This window comes from Larus michahellis, chromosome 14, assembly GCF_964199755.1.
Source record: "Larus michahellis chromosome 14, bLarMic1.1, whole genome shotgun sequence".
Lineage (NCBI taxonomy): Eukaryota > Metazoa > Chordata > Aves > Charadriiformes > Laridae > Larus > Larus michahellis.
The window spans coordinates 10,289,452-10,307,914 of record NC_133909.1 but is presented as its reverse complement, the minus strand read 5'-3'; the positions used below and the strand labels follow the sequence as shown (position 1 = coordinate 10,307,914).

General features: G+C 40.1%; 1 protein-coding gene across 3 annotated transcripts in view; it reads right to left on the bottom strand.

The window, feature by feature from the left end:
• The window catches only part of CCDC57 (coiled-coil domain containing 57), a 37,621-nt gene that overhangs the window by 7,199 nt on the left and 11,959 nt on the right, over window positions 1–18,463 (bottom strand). For all 3 annotated transcript variants that reach the window (XM_074607693.1, XM_074607692.1, XM_074607694.1), the window contains 7 exons: window positions 17,964–18,126; window positions 13,745–13,931; window positions 10,864–10,964; window positions 9,515–9,743; window positions 8,716–8,852; window positions 2,383–2,505; window positions 1,793–2,015 (listed from right to left, as the gene is read on the bottom strand). In XM_074607693.1, coding sequence (XP_074463794.1) covers window positions 1,793–2,015; window positions 2,383–2,505; window positions 8,716–8,852; window positions 9,515–9,743; window positions 10,864–10,964; window positions 13,745–13,931; window positions 17,964–18,126 — 1,163 coding nt within the window. The remainder of the gene's footprint in view (window positions 1–1,792; window positions 2,016–2,382; window positions 2,506–8,715; window positions 8,853–9,514; window positions 9,744–10,863; window positions 10,965–13,744; window positions 13,932–17,963; window positions 18,127–18,463) is intronic.

The following is an 18,463-nucleotide window of genomic DNA, read 5'->3' as shown; positions in this document are numbered from 1 at the left end:
CTGCCAAAGATGGTTCATTGCATCTATAGGTTGGTTTAAAAATAGATGTAATATAGGTTGTAAAGGATCTCTGGGTGAAATGTCACAGCGCTTCGCACTCAGAATATATACTGACACAACTTGTGTCCATTGCCTCTTTTCTTTTCACTGTGCGCCTCTAAGAGTCTGGCTCTGTCTTCTCCAAAATCCCTCAGTGGGTAGCTAAAAAGCAGCAATCAGACCACCTATTGACTTTTTCTTTTCCACACTGAACAACCAGCTCTCTCAACCTCTTCTCGTGTAACGTCTTCCAGCACCCCAGCCATCGTAGTGGCTCCCCACTGGACTCCAGTGTGTCAATCCTTTGTACCAGAAGGTCCAACACTGGACGCAGCACTCCAGATGTGGCCTCACAAGTACCAAATCGAGGGGAACAAATCACTTCCCTTAACCCACTAGTTGCATTCTTGCTCCTGCATTCTGGTATGTGGTTAGCAGCACACCAATATCTATGAAACGGTAACCGGTCACTATTAATATAAAGCTCATTTGAAAAAGCTAAATAGCTGCCATATTAGCTCCACAGCTGGCATTGGCATCAGATCTAGGAATAATGATGATAAAAATAACAACATCAAAACCAAAAAACCAAACAACCCACACAAACCCCACAGCATTGTAAGAAATAATTTATTGAATGCTACGCCTCTTGTTAAAAAGTAAAAATCACCTTTACTTGGAACATTCTGGAGAAATGTTTGTCTGTCTATTTATAAAGACCTTTAATAAAGAAGAGTATGATCCTCTGGGGAACATACTTCATTATTAGCCATCCTTAAGTTCTTCCAGTATTATAATTTAAGCCCATTGCTTTTTGTCCCATCCACAGCAGGTGTTAGAACAGTTTTCCAAAGTTTTGCCAATGAAGGTTTACTTCATGAACAGGCCAATAGTTTGGGAGACATAACATTCATCTGCAATACCCTGCTCAACATAACGGCCACCATGAAAAAGAACCTTTACAATTTGCCTGTCAAGAGGCTACACTTTTACTGCACATATCTTACAAATGGCGCTTCTGCTAAAAATTCCAAGAACATGTGGTACTTTTTGTAAAGTATAACATTGATTAATGTTCAGTCTGTGTCCTAGGTTTCACCTTCCGCCCTCACCCTAACCGTGATACTGTCTGATGTGCAAGGTGCGGATGCTGTCTCACATATAAGAATTTGTGTCTGCTTTTATTTTTTTATGTTCCAACTTGTTGCACTAGACTATAAAATTCTAGTGAGTAACAATGTGTGTCCGCAGCGTATACCACATTAGGCCCAGGATCTCACTTTCGGCCTTTAGGTCTTAGCACGTTAAGCAGTATTGTAGCTATTAATCTGCCACAAAAATAATGATTAAGCAAGGATTTGCCAAATTACAATTTGATCTAACAGTCACTTGGCAACACACGAAGTGTGCAATTCTCAGATAGACACTTTCATATCTGCCCCAGATAAGGTTTAGACTATGTGAAAACGGAAGAGTATTTGAATTTTTCAGGAGTATTTAATAAAAGGGGAGAAGCATTTGCAACACTGGCGTTAAAACCAGAGTGCTATATAGGCATTCCTCTTAATTCTTACTTCTGTTGGCAACAGTTAAATTCTTTTCAAGTAACTCATTAGATCTTCAGATTCTGATTACAGAACTGTAACAACAGGAGCAGTCGTGTAAAAAATTTAGTGGTAGGGGGCAGAATCCACTACCATAGTTCAATTCTAGAAGAGTCAAATACTGTGACTACTTTACGAAGCATGCTTACCTTGGTCAGCCTTCTTTTGAGGACTGAGAATAGAAGGGCTTGATCCCATTTCTAAAGTTTGCCAAACACCTTGGCAGAAATCATGTGCTCTAGATGAAGAAAGCTGGACCTGCTGGGCTTGACTAGTGTTCTGCCTGAGTGGGTGACTTTGACCGATCTTTGAGGATCTATCAGCCTTTCGTTGCTCTGGCCCGTGATTTTCAACAGAGAAATCTACCCGAACCTGTTCAAATTCAAACACAGTCTTACAGAGATACATACTTTTCACATCAAAGACATTTGAAAATTCATTAAATCTCATAGTGGCATCTTGGTCTTGGAAAGACAGAAGGTTTCAGTAAGAGACAAGACAAAAAATAATTATTATTTTTAATTGTGAAAGGTTGTACCAGAAGATTAATTACAACGTCATGAAAGTGATTGAGAAACCCTGTTTATTAGGTATTAACAAATACTATTTTGTACAGGAACAATCCGTAACTTAAAAAAAAAAAAAGTATTTTTAAGTCTTCCAGGAGATGGCTGTTGAGCCACTGCAATTGAAAAACCCAACTGAAGGTAAATGACATTGATGATAAAACTGCACGTACCTCAGTGGATGGCAATTCTGTTTCTTCCCCACAGGCGCTTGGAGCTGCTTCTTCCTTTAAGCTAGGGCAGGCAAGTAGAGAAGAGATCCTTGAGGGACGCTGTGGCTTTGCACATTGCAGCTCCTAATATGAAATACTGCGTTAGCACAAGTAATTCATGATCTCTAAAAAAACCACACTTATATCTCAGTTTGCTGTTACACTGATAGTTTTAAAATAATAACTTATAAATAACATTAAACAAAATTACATTCCCTTCAGATCAACAGGGCCAAACTACCCTCCTAATAAACCTCTTACTAAACCTGTTCAAAATCTACATTTCTTGCTGCTGTTACTATCATTCTGCTCGTTACTCAAGTTTATATTGTCAGGGTCATTCTTCACTTTTGTCTTTTCCCATGATTAAATTACAGAAGAAAAATTCACATAGAAGTCCTAAAAAACCCAAATGAAATAAAGCAGCTCTGAAAAAGTAATTTGTCAGCAACTAAAAAAACCTAATTACCCCACAAAGTTTCACCAACTTTCAATATGTAGCAATTAAAGTGAGATTTGATGAAAAGCAAACTCCTTCAGCCCTGTGAAAGAAGATGAAAATAAACCATCAAAGTATTTTGCTATATATTTAAGACTAAAGAAACAAAACACGAGCCCACCATGTAAAGTAACTGACACTGAAATTCCTGCAGGTATTATAGTAATAAATTCTCTCAATTTTTGGTCAGGATGATGATCTTGAACACAGGAGCAATGTAGCGTGGCTAGTAAGAGTGATTACCTAGAAGAAAAACACCCAAACTAGAGTAGCAGTCTTTGGAAACTCAACCCGGAGCTCAGCCTCAGCAGGTATGTTCTGGGTAAAGAGCAGCCTGGAATGGGACTACTGAAGATGCCCAGTTTGGATACGTATTTGTCCAGTTTTTCAGTCTGGACAAAGTCCAGCAGTAACAGAGATGATCCCAAAGGTTCCAGAGCAGGAAAGGTCCTCAGTGACAGCCACTTCAACTGTGGCCTCCAAGCAATCCATGAGCTGAAGAGGTTGGACTAAACTCCCGGAGTTTAGCACCTCTGGAAACTCAGAGTCAAATGCTACCTCTCCGAGAGCCGTGGACACATCGTATTTTTAAAATTGATTTATTCGTACAAAAGCAAGAACATGGGAGACACGAGATGTCAGAAAAAATAGAAAACACAGTACCTAGCTCATTAAAAATAAGGCACGGGAAGATTAAGTTCTAAGATGAGTTGTGAAAGAAAGAAAAATTAAAGAGGTGAAGAAGAAAAAAAAAATTGTAAAACATGCGTGTTTGAATTGTTGCAATTTGGCCCAGATCTGGAAACAGCTTTTACATACGTTTAGTATATGCATTTAGTGAATCCTTTTTAGACCTCGATCCAAGCAGTGCACAGATGAAACAAGCAGGCTACAAAAGGTCTATCCACATGCTTTGCTGGACACTAATCTCCTTCATAAAAATTACTCCCAGTGTTAAAGATCTTAAGAAACAGTTCACTGAACAAAGGATGCCAGGCTTGTGCCTTTATGTTGAGATGTTCGCAAGGATCCTGAACAAATGACATATCCGCAGGAACGCTGCTGAGGCATTCCACGGTAAGCTCACCTGCGGGCAGACCACTCTGCCAGCGCACTTTAACAGCTGCCTCACCTATCTCCTTCTGACACCCCAGCAGAGGGAGATCAAATCATAAGCTCAGGACTGTCACCTAGGACCAGAGTTGACCTTTTTACCTTGGAGTTTTAGAAGAAATTTAAGATCTCCTGCTCCAGAATTAGCCCATAAGATGCATCATTGATATGCCAGCGAGGCTCTTTATTTAATGCTCCCCAATTCTTTTCTCTAAGGACCTTCCTCACAGTACAAGAAGACGCTAATACTTCTCGTGGCAGCGCTGCTGTGACAGCTCTTTCATCAGGTCCTCAGACTGCCAATGAAGGGTTGAAAAACAACACTGCATTCCCAGACCTGTTCTCACAGACCTCGAACAATCTGAGCCTTCCCAGTCTCGAAACCATGTGGCTTTCATTATGGTATGTTCTAACTGATATTTTTGATACCCTCCCTAATACTTTTGATGCCAAAAGATCTTGATTAGATAAATTTGGTAAGATATACCAGATTGTCTAGGTCACATTGCACTTACCTGACTAACCTGTTACCGATCTCAATTTCTGTTATCTCAGACTACTGCTATATCTAAGGAAGGGTAAGTCTCCATTAGCTCTGTAAAGGTACACCAGATGGCATTCTCAGTTATCACCGTCTGATGGATGGTTTACAATGTTTGCTCACACTGCAACCTTTAAAACTTCTTCATTGACTAATGGGCAGTAAAGAAGAACAGGGGCTTACTTTCACTCAAGCAATCTGTTCAAATTTGGTTCTAATTGGCTCTAACAGCATAGCCTTTCGGACTTCAGGCAACGTTTCTCTATCAAACAGGAGTGCCCCTCCCGTTGGATATCTTCCGCCAGGAAGAAGCTAACAGAAATTCACGCACCTGTGATAGAATGTCCAATCACAGAGTTCTTCCCTGCCAGGTTCCCTTAGAGCATATTCCAAAATGTTGCCAAAGATTCAATCTGATAGAATCACCTTAGACAAGGAACGTGTGTACCCATTTTCTTCCCCAAATATATGCCTTTCCAGGCTGAAATACTGATACATACTTTGGATGCTTGGAGAGCCTTTTCCTTTCATATTCAAACACTTGAGCCCTCCAAACAAGTACTACCTGTTTTTACTACTATTCTTTATCCAAGAGAATAGCAATCCTGTGCAGAAGCTGGGTAACTGTCTGCCTAAAGACCTCACAGCAGAACACTGAACTTCACCCTGTCAACACTTGTTCTCAAATTCAATTGCTGGATTATTTTTGCACTTCAACTTTTTACAATATTTTCTTAAATCTACTGGCCCACAAGTTTCTGTAATTAGTCCAACTAACACACCTCATGGGTATAATTACATGGCTAATCTGCAGCGCTGTTTTACTTCACAGGAAACAAATAAATCTATTTTTGGCAGAACTAAATTGCAAATTGAAAATGCATCATCCCCAGACATATAACTGGTTAAATTAGTACCAGCTGAGCCACTTAACCTTCATTTTTCTAATTTGCAGCACTTATTCTAAGCAACTACAGAGATTAATACATTTTTTTCCTTAACACCATTCTTGTTGTGATTTAAGAAAAGTAAAATATTCATTAGAATTTACTTCCACTGGCTCTTTTAAGAAGCTCACCTTTGTCATTCAAACTGTCTGGCCAGATGGGACATATACTTTGTAATACACCTCAGCCAACCAGATAACATCTTGAGAAATTAGTGATAACTTCAGCCTCAAAAAATCACAGGATGGCACGCTCAAAACTAATATGCGGTTATTCCCTCTTATCTTTTTAGAAAGTGTCTAGATGTAAAAACATCCAAGATGTTTTTAGAATGTGTTCAGATGGTAAAATTTTCAAGTAAATGACTGACAGTTGTGATTTCTTAGTGCAATCTGACAACATGACAGGATTATCTCCTGTGTAGTTTCGTATTATCAAGAGATCTTAGCATGTAAAAAGAGAAACATTAAACTTCAATCTCCTACATATTCCTGGATGAACCTTAGTAATACACAAAAAGGCTCTCAATCTGTTCTTGACTCCAGTTAAGAGAAATAAGAATGCGTAGATAGAATTAAAAATAAACAGGATCCTCCAGAGGAGATCAGCTTTACTTCAGCTGATTTTTCCCCGGAGGCAGAGGAGATTGCAGTTTAAATCTAACAGGCTGGAGGCTCACTGTTTGGAAAGCAGCTCAGCAGAAAAGAAACAGGAAACGTGGTGGACTACATGTTGAACACGAGGCACCGATGCGTTCTTGAGGCCTTCCGCCAACAGCGTCCTGGACTGCCAGCAGGTCAAGGGAGGTGAATGATTTCCAAGCACTGGAGCAACCACATTTAGAGTATTGTGTCCACTTTTGGGCTCCCCAGCACAAGAAAGACATGGACATGCTGAAGCAAGTCCAGCAAACAGCCACAAAGATGATGAGCAAATTGGAGCATCGGATATAGGAGGAGAGGTTAGGGAAGCTGTCCTTGTTTAGCCTCCAGAAGAGATAGGTCAGGAGTGATCTTTCCAACATGTATAAGCACCTGATGGGGGTGGTGGGAGGAGGTACAGATGAATGAGCCAGACTCTTCCAGGACACTCTGCCTATACATAAGGGGAAAAAAAAAAAACCAAACCCCAGCCTTCTTTACTGGGAGGGTGATCAAACACTGGAACAAGTTGCCTGGAGAGGTTCCCAGAGGAAGTATTTCCCCAACTGAACTTGGTTAATAATTCTACTGCAGTTTTATACCTTGGAGCAACAACCTCACCCTTTCTGAAAGAACACTGTTTACTGCCCTCAAAACTACAACGACAATCAGCTGCTCTGACTCAATCCTCACAGGAACAAATCTGCTGATCAATTAAGTAAAGTACACAATGAAATCCTGACTATCGAAGTCACTGGGAGGTCTGCCACTAACTACTAGGGGAGCCAGGATTTATCCATTTGGGTCTCTGATGAAAGCTGAAATTTAACTATTAAAAGTTGTATTTTAATCACAAGATGTAAGAGACAGGTTAATGATATACCCTGCTCTTGTGTATGCAAAATGTGGTATTACAATAATTTGGACAAGGGTGCTTTAAAATCCCACCACTGTGGATATTTGGAAATAAGCTGACTGATTAATCATCTTCAAGTTTATCTTAGAATTTACTGCAAATGCTTATTGTACTTATTCAAAACCAAGCTTTATGAAACTCATAATTCAGGATTGCATTTATGCTGCATTAACACAAGTGTTTCTGAAATTCCTTGGATGAAAATCATGTTTAGAAAAGTTAATTTTGGAGTCCCAAATATAACCCCTTAAGTAAAAGGGGTAACGTCCGGCTGGTGGCCAGCCACTAGTGGTGTTCCCCAGGGCTCAATTTTAGGGTCAGTTCTCTTCAACGGTTTTATGAATAACCTGGACGCAGGAGTCAAATGCACATGAAGTAAGTTTGCCAATGATACTAAATTAGGAGGACTCGTTGATTCTCTTGAGGGTAGAGACATCACAGAGAGATCTTGATAGATTGGAGTGCTTGGCAATTACCAACTGTATGAAATTTAACAAGAGCAAATGCTGGATTCTGCACCTGGGACAGCGTAATCCTGGATGTCCATACAGGTTGGGGGACAAGAGGCTGGAGTGCAGTCCTGCAGAGAGATGTGGGGTGGTTTGGTCGATGGGAAGCTCAATATGAGTCAACAACGTGCCCTGGTGGCCAAAAGGGCCAACTGTTTCCTGGGAAGCATCAGGCACAGTATAGCTAACTGGCTGAATGAAGTGATTGTCCCACCATACTCAGCATTGCTGTGGCCTTACCTCTAGTACTGTGTGCAGTTTTGGGCTCCACAATGTGAGAAGGATATAGAAATATTAGAATGTGTCCAAAGGAGGGCAACAAAGATGGTGAAAGGACTAGAGGACAAGACTTATGCGGAGCAGCTGAGGACACCTGGTTTGTTCAGCTTAAAGAAGAGGAGACTGAGAGATGACCTCATTGCTGGCTGAACCTTATAGAATCATAGAACCATCTAGGTTGGAAGGGCCCATTAAGATCATCAAGTCCAACCATCAACCTAACACTGCCAAAATCACCACTAAACCATGTCCCCAAGCACCATGTCTACCCGTCTTTTAAATACCTCCAGGTATGGTGATTCAACCACTTCCCTGGGCAACCTGTTCCAGTGTTTGATAACACCTTCTGTGAAGAAATTTTTCCTAAACCTCCCCTGGTGCAACTTACTCACAAGGGGGAGCAGAGAGGGAAGTGCTGATCTATTCTTCCTGGTGTCTGGCGATAGGATGTGAGGGAACAGCTTAAAGCTGTATCAGGGGAAGTTCAGACTGGGTATTAGGAAGGGGTTCTTCCCTGAGAGGGTGGTCAAGCACTGGGGCAAGCTCCCCAGGGACTGGCCGTGGCCTCAAGCCTGTCAGTGTTCAAGAAGCATTTAGACAACGATCTTAGGTACATGGTTTAACTTCTAGGTTGCCCTGTGTGGAGTCAGGACTCGAAGATCCTCATGAGTCCCCCTTCCAGCTCAGGATATTCTATGATTCTATGAAATCTTCCAAGTCCCAAAGGAAGATTTGAGATAAAGTCAGAAAAAGACATTTAAATGCAGAATTTCAAGGAAAGTTATATTAATGGAATTAGAACTGGCTTAACTGCTCGTTACCACTAGATTTCAGAGAGCAGATCATTACCTGTGTTGTAAGCCTGTGCTGTAGATGCTTTAAGGCTGATAGCTGACACTGTGTCCTTCTGAGAAGCTCTCTTGGGAGAAGACTACCAGGGGCAACACAAACTGTGCAGCGGTTAGAGCTAACAGGATGCCAAAGTCCTATAAGGGAGAGAAAATACCGAGGAAGGCATTCTTTGTTGTTATTTTGTCATCAATATTACATTCTCAGCAAGTGTTTATAGCAGATATAGATGAATCACAGAACACAGGCCTTCTCACTGCAGATGGATTCAACGCTACGCAGAAACTGCCCTCCTGTTTTTTTCCTTTGCTTCATTGCCAGAGCAATTGTTGCATGGAACTTAAATGTCCACAGTGAAATCTTCTTACATTACGTACACTCTTGATTCAAGTTTACTCTATAGTAAGTCTATTCTGCTTTCTCTTCCACTTTCATAAATCATTAGTTTTTATTCCAAGAGATAAACTACCTCTTTTCTGCTCTTAAAAGAAGTTTTAGTTCAACTTCCAGTTCCCACACTGACGTCTAGGCACCAGGGAGCCCATCTAAGATCTTCATCAACAAAAAATTACTGCCTACAGACTCTCACTGTTCTATGTTAGCACCTCCTATCACAGGATAATCTTACTTGCAACAAGTAGCACCACAGTCTCACACAAGCTATGCAGGTCAAGAATCAGTCAGGTTCAACACTTCGTTTTCATATTAAAGCCTAGCTCTCTCCAGCTCAAAGGATGAGCTGATTCCCAGGTTTTATTCTGAATGTATAAGCTAGCACTCTTCTGTAGAATAAATTTACCTTCCTTTAATACCATTCCAAGTTCTGCCCTGAGTCCGTTTCCCATTTCAATCAGCTGCTGCTTCTCTTGGTTCAGATTTGAGATTTTTCTTGCTGCTTCCTTCAGTTTATTTTGCATTCCTTGTAGAGTGCAGCTGACACCATATTGAAGACCAACTCCAGGACTTACGTCAGGTAACTGCTGTTCAAGATCTACCATCTTTTCTTCAAGAACTTTGGGGTTTGGCCCCTGAAAAAAACAGGTAGTGTTCATGAGTATTTTGAAAGTGTGGTCTGCAGGTTTAGAGATTTGTACAAACACACATTAGAAGCCAGTTGAAGAAAAAAAGTGTAAAATTGAACTCTATGACCCATTTTTGAGGGTCCATTTTCAGGATTTTGTTAGCAATACAGGGCAAATTAAACTGTGGGGCAAATCACTGTAACAGCCTGGGACGTTCCCACAAATATCATTAACTGTAAGTGTAAAATAATAGACATAGGTTAAACATGCAAACATATAAGTGGTTAATTTTAAGATAAAATGTGGGAAAAACCACTTTACAGCACATAGCAAGCTACCACAAACCCTTCTTTGTGTAATCGTCATGTGCACACACACATATGGTATAGATATGACTTAAAACATTGTTTTAAAGAGAAAGGCTGCGAGTGAAAAGTAAAGATTCTGCCATCGGTTTTGTCTCTGCAAACCTAATAGCGCTCGGTTATTTCTCCTGGTCACACCGACTCATTCCCCAGGGGACTACAGGGCACACACAGGAGCCCTCCGCGGCTGGAGCTGGTCCCTGGCGTGGGCTGGCGGAAGCGAGCCCCGAGCCGGCAGTTCGAGGTTCTCCCGGAACAGCCACCCACCCCCTAACTGTGCAAACCCTGTGCATCTGCCTCTCCAACCACGGCTTCCCAGGACCTCCTCGTCAGAGTCCAGCGGTGACACAGTACCTACAGTTTCACCTCTATTCACCTTATTACAAGGCACCTTGAAAGATTTTGGGTATTTTTAAAAAAGGCTAAAATCTGGATTTACAATGGAAAACTCAAAGAGGTGATACACAGTAGCTTAAGAATTTGCAAGTGGAAAAAAAATATCAAGAAGGGCTTGAAAGATCAGGAGTGACTTGTGCCAGGGAATGACCAGTCAAAATTTATTCCCTAGAAAGAATAAGCACAAGTTTGGCTGAAAAAAACATTGCTGGCTCTCATCTAACTTACACTCATTCTTAACTGACCACATAAGTGTATATTGCTTCAGTTTTTAATATTTATTCAAACAAAAAGAATATGCTATGTATTTTATTACACACACACGTGCAATACGGATATTTTAGGTAGTTTAAACCTCTTCATACCTTTTCTGTGTCTGGGTTTACTACATAATCCAAGTTAGCTGAGCTGACTTTGATATTGCTTAAAGTGGTCCCAGATGAAATCCTGTTTGTGCACAATGAACCTAAAAGAGAAGAGGAGTATAATATGAATGTATACGTATTTACACAGACTTTAGGCTTTCATAGCAACAGCCGCTTCAGAACTTTGTCTCATTAATATACATGTATAGATATATTGTAAACAGAGCTGAAGAAATATAAAAAATAGTAGAGTCTCACAATACACAGACATCAGCCAGCTACAAAATACAGAAGTGACTAGAGATGACACAATTAGAAAGGTCAACTTGTGGGTAAAGAGCACAGAGAAGGTTTTATTTCTTTCAATACTGCAGTATTTAATCATTCTTGGGAAACTAGCAATATTGAATATAAGAGGAATAATTAAGACACACTAGCGTCATTCAATCACAGTTGAAAATCCACCAATAAATGGAAGTTAATCCCCCAAAATTCTTCTTTTAGTTCCAATAAAAATGTAGAGTCTGAACATATTCATGTATATGGACAAGTCAGGGGAAAGAATAGCTGACTCACTCTGGAAACCAGAAGTGCCCCTTCAAGTTACGCTCCCATTGTCTTAAAAATCCAAATTTTAACATTATCATCTCTTTTAGTGATAGAATATAATCTCTATACATTTTTAAAAGGGATATAAGAAAGATTATCTCAGTTGAATAAAGTATTTCATCTGTAAAGAAAATGGAGAATACATTTCTGAAAACTTACATTTAGCAGCTGACCAAGATTATTGCTTCTCTTGAACACTGCTAACCCCATACATATTGGGCTACAACATCTTCAAAAAACAGCGGACTAACTTTAGCTGCCTGTGACAAAAAACTATGCTTGAATTTGGTTTTTATTTAAAATTACCAGAGGTTTTACTTTAATTGGTTATTAATGTCTCATTATTAACAAAGCTAGAACATGCTTATATTCTTTAAAAATACCTGCACGCTTAATTAGCTCATGATTTCATGCTACTGTACAAATGACAATTTAAAACCATTTCTGCAAACTGGAAACACACAGATCCAGTCTCACTGCAAAATTAAAAGAGAGAAGCATAACGACAGCAAAACAGTTGATACAACAAAACACCTTTCATCAACCCATCTTATTTTTTCTGAAATACAGAAAACAATGCATGGTGTCTCTGGAATAGCGTGAAGCAATTAGAAATTAAATGTTTACATAGATGAGGCACAGAGATGTATAAAGCAGCTATCTACCTACATTTATATAACTGGTAAAAGGTGCTAAACACAGGGCTACTTATTCCCCAGAAGTAAAAGACGTCCTTGAAAAAGTTACACCTTGCCTATTTTTTTTTAAACTAAACCAAATCGGGCCTGGTTATTCCATCACCAAGTTACAGTTAATTCCCTTTCCTCTTTTCTACAGACGTCTAAAAGTCACAAGAGTGTTTGATCAAAACCAAACCTAGCAAATTTTCATAAATGTACTACAAAATGTATCTAGTTGTAATGGACGTACCTTCTGCAGTTGTTTGTTTGGTTTTTTTTAATGTTATCAGCTTTGACTTTCCCATGAAGGATAATGAAAAAAAATTAATAAGACAGACATGAGATATGGAGACGTTTCTAAGAGATGCTAAAAATCACCCAACTAATGTGACAATATCTGGTAAAGGAATGCATTTGAAAGTATTATATATATTTAATATTGAGGTGTTTTTAAATTTTTAGCTTCCTGATGGAGGAAAGGCCATCAGGTCAACATACTAACAAAGGGTATCTCCTTAGTGCTCAGACGTAGTAGACAGGCCAAAGAAAGCCTGATGGGTGCACGACAAAGAAACTGTGATATCAAACTGACTTTCCAGGAAAACAGGAGTCAGCAACAATTATACCTGGAACTGATGCCCTATGCCCACTTACGTATCTACACCAAAAAGGCATAAAAAGTAACTCACTACCTGCTCAAAATGAGCCTCTCCAAGATCTTCCCTGCACATGATCTCAGGGACAGATCAGACCCCCCTGGAGACACCTGGCTGACTGCAGACTCAGTCATCTGGATCATCTTTGAAGTGAGACTTTTTTCTCATTGTCGATTAGTCCCATTTCTGCGAGCAGTTTGGTGAGTGTCTTACCAGTAACGCTTCATATAATTGTAGGCGCGTGCACAGATAAAGGTTTGTAAGAAAGACATGAACCTGTTAAAGGTGGGGTCCATGAAACTTATCAGAAGGCTAGACTCCTTCTCCTATGAAGCAATTTTTTATGATGAGGGTGGCTGGACACTGCAACATGTTGCCCTGCAAAGTTGTGGATGTCCCATCCCTCGAAGTGTTCAAGGCCAGGTTGGATGGAGCCTTGAGTAACCTGGTCTAGTGGAAAGTGTCCCCCCGTCCGTGGCAGGGGGGTTGGACTAGATGATCTTTAAAGGTCCCTTCCAACCCGAACCATTCTATGATTCTATAGACTTGCTCCGCTAGTTGGAATTCTGTAATAACTTGTAATATACATATATTTGCTTTACTCTTGCAATATATATACATTTGCTTTCCTAGTGGTAATTCTGTAGTGACTTATACTGTATATGTATGGTTGGACTCGACGATCTCAATGGTCCTTTCCAACCATGAAGATTCTATGATTCTATGATTTGCTTTTGTTAATAATAGTTTTGTAGTAATTTGTAATAAAGAAATTCTCAGAATTTCAGACCTCTGTGTGCTTGTGTATTGTGGAATCCTGAGAACCCCACGGTCATGATCTTTACACACCTGTGGGTTGCGTAGCCCTCATAGGTCATGACAGCGACCGCTACGCTTCCTTAACTGAATTTATAGTTCTGTGGTGAAAGTTGTCACCTTGCTCTGCAAGCTGTCTGTTTTCTGTCAGAGGAAGAGAAGACAACATCTGCTCATCAAGACTCTCCATTTCTTTCCTCATTTGTGCCACAGCAGCCCGAAGGCTGGCATTCTGCTCCTGCAGCTTTTTTATTTCCAAGGTAGGAATATCTTTGCTCAGAGAACTTTTATCATCATACTCAAATATCTGTAAAATAAAAGTACAACACAATAACACCTCTTCATTAATGAGCAACACATATTCTCTCCACAACACCACGCACAGAGATCCTAATACTTTCAATCCATTAACAGGCTTGCGAGAAAAGAACTATAGGAAGAAAAGAAAGATCTGGTTATTCTGGAGATTTGCCAGGAAAAAAAGTGCCATGATGAGAACCTGAGATGGGGGAGCAGGCACAGATGGGGAAGAGAACAGCCACAGAGGTGGCTCTGTCTTATCACTGTTGTTCTTTGAAGTGTGCGACCTCTATCTCTTCCATGCATGGGTAACCCACCTCCTTAAAGAACTCACTGGCTCAACAGCAGTCCCCTTTCTGACCTGCCAAATTCTTGAAAGCGTCATTGGAGATCATTTGTTCACAAGAACATAAAGAGGCTGGACATCCTCTGCTAAACTGGAAAAGGGGAAGAAGTGTATGGATTACGTCTAGACAACCTAGACAAGGACAACATCTACAAAACCTCTAAGCACTTAAGTTCTAAAATAAGTAGTAATGTCTTCCTTCTGCGCATTAGTTCCAGATAAGCTAACAGCAAACAATGTAAAAGGAACATTTGTCAGATAATGATTGAAGCTCTGCCTTCACAAAGGCCTTGAAATCTGACTTTTGGAATTATACTTGGTTGAAGTATGAATTGATGAGCAAACGTCATTCTTACAGAATTCCAGAACTGAAGAGGCTGACAAAACCCAGGCTGCCAAAGTGGCTTTAACTACCATAAAAAACCTAATTTATATTAGTGAAATACGAGCAGCTTGCTTATAGAGTAAAACATCCCAAAATCATTCTATTTCTTAAATTTTTGGAGGGGAATTGCTCAGCATTTGCTTTATGGGCTGCACACAGCCTTAAAGATTATCTTAGAGATTTAGTTTGGAAATCTAGTCCTGTGTGAATCAGGTGATGGCCTAATCAGGACCAGAATGTGAAACGTTCTAGATCACTGACTTTAAGAATTGCTTTACTCTGTTACACCAAAGGTTGCTAGCTACAGAATCCAACTCTTGACAATAGTCAGCAACATATGTTTAGGAAAATCAGTCATAGGTCTGTTCCGCGAGTGTGATCTGGAAGGCTAATGGCCTTCAGGTTAAAATTCCCTGTCACGAAGACAACAGCTGCCCTATAGCCTCTCCCTCCTGTAGCTCTTTCTGCCCTAACAGCACAGGGCATGCAGAAGATGAGGATAATCTCCATTCTGCTTTTACAATCTCTCCAAGGCTGTTAAGGTGAGGAGACGGGAAAGGGAGATTGTAAGGGTATGAAGGAAAAGGCACCAGCACCAGGCACGCATCACCCAGGTGTGTTCTGAAATTTGGGGCCCAGAAGTTCGTCTCGACCTGCAACATACACACGAACTATCACAGTTTGAACCAGAAATACAACTGTTCCAGATTTTTGCTAGTGGAAAAGGATCTAGACAGAAGACTACATAATCATCCAGACTTATTGTAAGCAATCTTTTCTTCTCTGTGCACTTGTATGGTATTATTAGCACACTTGAGTATGGCAGACATGACCTAAGCCATACTCAGAATCAGTTACAAGCAAGATTTTCCAGGCTGGTGTGTTTCACATCTCTGTTGCTTAATTAAAGGCCAAGAATGACTACTGCAATATTTCTAACACCCTCATGGGCTCTCAGACCAATCTGAAGAAAGGACCTGCGTGCTGAAGATAGGGTGTATTTAAACTTTAATCTTTCTTGCCTCAGTTGTCTGAACCAGAGGCTAGCCAACATACAATTCCTTCTTCAAGATGACTCATTGACACAAATGTTATCAATTTTAAACTTTTAATCACTTCTCCCCCTCCTGTTTGTTTAAAATTCATTTTGTATAGAAAAATTATGAGAAAAGGTTGTAGTCCAGTATAACAGATTTCTTTTTTCTTATTTGTTTTTAAACAGTGTCCCTTCACACAAATCAGAGACAAAACCAGTTTTGCTGAGATGGACACTGCTCATCCTAGAAGCCAAAAGTGCAAAACAGAGACAGAATATATTAGCAACAGAAAGAAACGCGTGACGACGAAAACAAAGTCTTGCCAACAATACTAAGTCAGTTACAGTGGACAACAAGAGTGAACGTGAACAGTAATAGAAGACTGCGCCCCAAGCCTGACTCTCTTGGTCTTTGAACGATCAGTTTGCAAATCAGTCCAGTTTGAAATGAAACTGGAACAACAACTTGCTCCATAGTAAGCTTTTGCTAGCAGTCTACTTTTGTCAATTCATTACAAAAATTGTTTTCAGGAAATATCTTTCTGAATACAACCCTTTCTGCATTCAGAAACGACCAGGCTCGCTTAACACTGCTTTTTCTTAGCAGCAAGCTCTGGTACCTCTCCTACCGGCTCCCTGCCGACCACCTGCAGCTGCCCAGTAGAGCGCGCTGCAGCACACTCTTTACTTTCATTCTTTTACAAAAGACAATTTTCTACTCACAATGCATTATCCTTCATGGCTTCCAACCAGCGTTACGTTTGCAATTTTGAATGGCTTTTAAAAAAGATGTATTTTAATAAGTAGCAATGAAATGATAACTAGTCTGTGATTCTAAAATAAAATACATTATTTTAAACAGCTAGCAAATTCATATCTTGAAGCATTGCCTTAAAAATTTTACCCTGACCTGCAGCTAAAACAGAGCCTCAGGAACATTCCAGAAATTAATTCTTCCCATTATGATGTGCCATAGTGGTACAGTACCTTGTCCCGTTTTGGAGCAACTGTCTACATCCAGCTTGCTCATTTTGCTAGTGAGTAATGGATCAGAGCTGTAATGACGCCTGTGACACCCAATCTACGGCTATTCCAGGCTAGATGTGTCTATATTTTGAATTAAACATATGAATCAGATGATCTGCTTACGAGAAGTCCAGTGGAAACAAGCCCCATAAAGCTGTCATCTCAGAATGAATTCATCCAAGTCAAGACATTAAGTGTTGTCTAACCCGTTTCTCCCCTTCAGGTAAAATACTGTGATTAAATGATGCTCGCATTGTCTGTTCTCTCTCAGCCGTCAAAGCAGAAAGAACAGCCTTCACTTCGTGCAACTCGTAGTTTGTTTTCTGTGGATCGGCTTCAACCTCGGAAGGAAAGAAGGGAGCGAAAGCAGAGGACAACAGTATCTCAAGGACAAAGGGTGTAGAGATTAAAAAACAAGAAAAAAGAAAAGAAAAAAGAAAAGAAGGAAATAAAATAAAAAGATATTTTAAATCACAGGACAGGGACTTGAAGCATTTGGCTCTGTCAAAAACTGCCTTCACAGAAAAATAATTTGGCTTCAATGACTCGTCTTCCGTTTGTGAAATGGACAATGCTAATTCATCTCTCACGTGTTCCTATGCTACACCTATTGATGCCTATGAATCGTTTTGGTAAGATAATGGTAAAATAAAACACCAGAGTAAATGCCTGCATTCTAAACTCCGTAAACAAGTGTTTTGTCTGTACCAATGACTTTACCAGGCAACTAGTCACTGAGATTTATTGTGAGCCCACTGCGTAATAGCTCTAAACAATACACATGTATTTCATTTTTCAGAAACAGAAGCTTGTACACTTCACAAGATAGTTTGGGGTTGTTTGTTTTCCCTACAAAAATACTCTGAATTTTCCAGGACTAACATTGTTCCCTTGTTAGAATTCAAGCTGTACTGTGATCTGAAACTCCTTTTGGCCTGGGGCTGCTCTAAGATGGATTTTTCTTCTGCTGCTACAATGCCAAGAGCAAAGCAGTGGAATCTCTCAGACTGACTTGACATCATTACAAAGGAGAAAAGACTGCTACTAGAGACTGCCCATGGAAATTAATCTAGTCTCTGATCAAATATATTTGATAAACTTCCGTGCACAATACAGAACTACTATTGTACAGGTTTTTGAAAGAAGACTGAAGTCACGCCTCCCCTGAGAAACACCATGATGGAAAATCTCTGTAGCTCTCTATGTAACAGATGGTTCCTAAACAACGTTAATTTGAAATTCTCACTTGCTCTCTTGCTGAAGACAGGCTTTGTGTTAGATCCTGTGATTTCTGATACCGATTACGTTCAGCATTCTCACAGAGCTGCTGCCAGTCCTGTTCTGCTTGCATTTCACTCTGTTCCAGAATCCATTCTCGCTCAGCTGCCAGAGCCAGTTGTTGCTTGTACCTATGATACACAGAGCAAAGCTGTTGATTTCAGCAGCAAAAATACTGAGGATGTTTTGTGTTTGTTTTCCGTGGTTTTTTTTGTTTCAGTTTGTTTTGTTTTTTTTTAATTTCAGCCTTGTTTGCTGTTCTCATCTCCTTTTCTTGTTCTGTTTTCCAAATTAACTATTTTATTCTATTCCACTCTAAGTATTTTACTGGACAAAAGCATTTTAATTGCTTAGGGCTCAGCAGTCTCCTAGGGTCCATCTGTATGGGTATTTAGAATCAGCTTTGGAGGTCAGCTCAGCTCAAGTGGCATAAACTGCTCTTCAACACCGATATTGCTCTTGGCAATA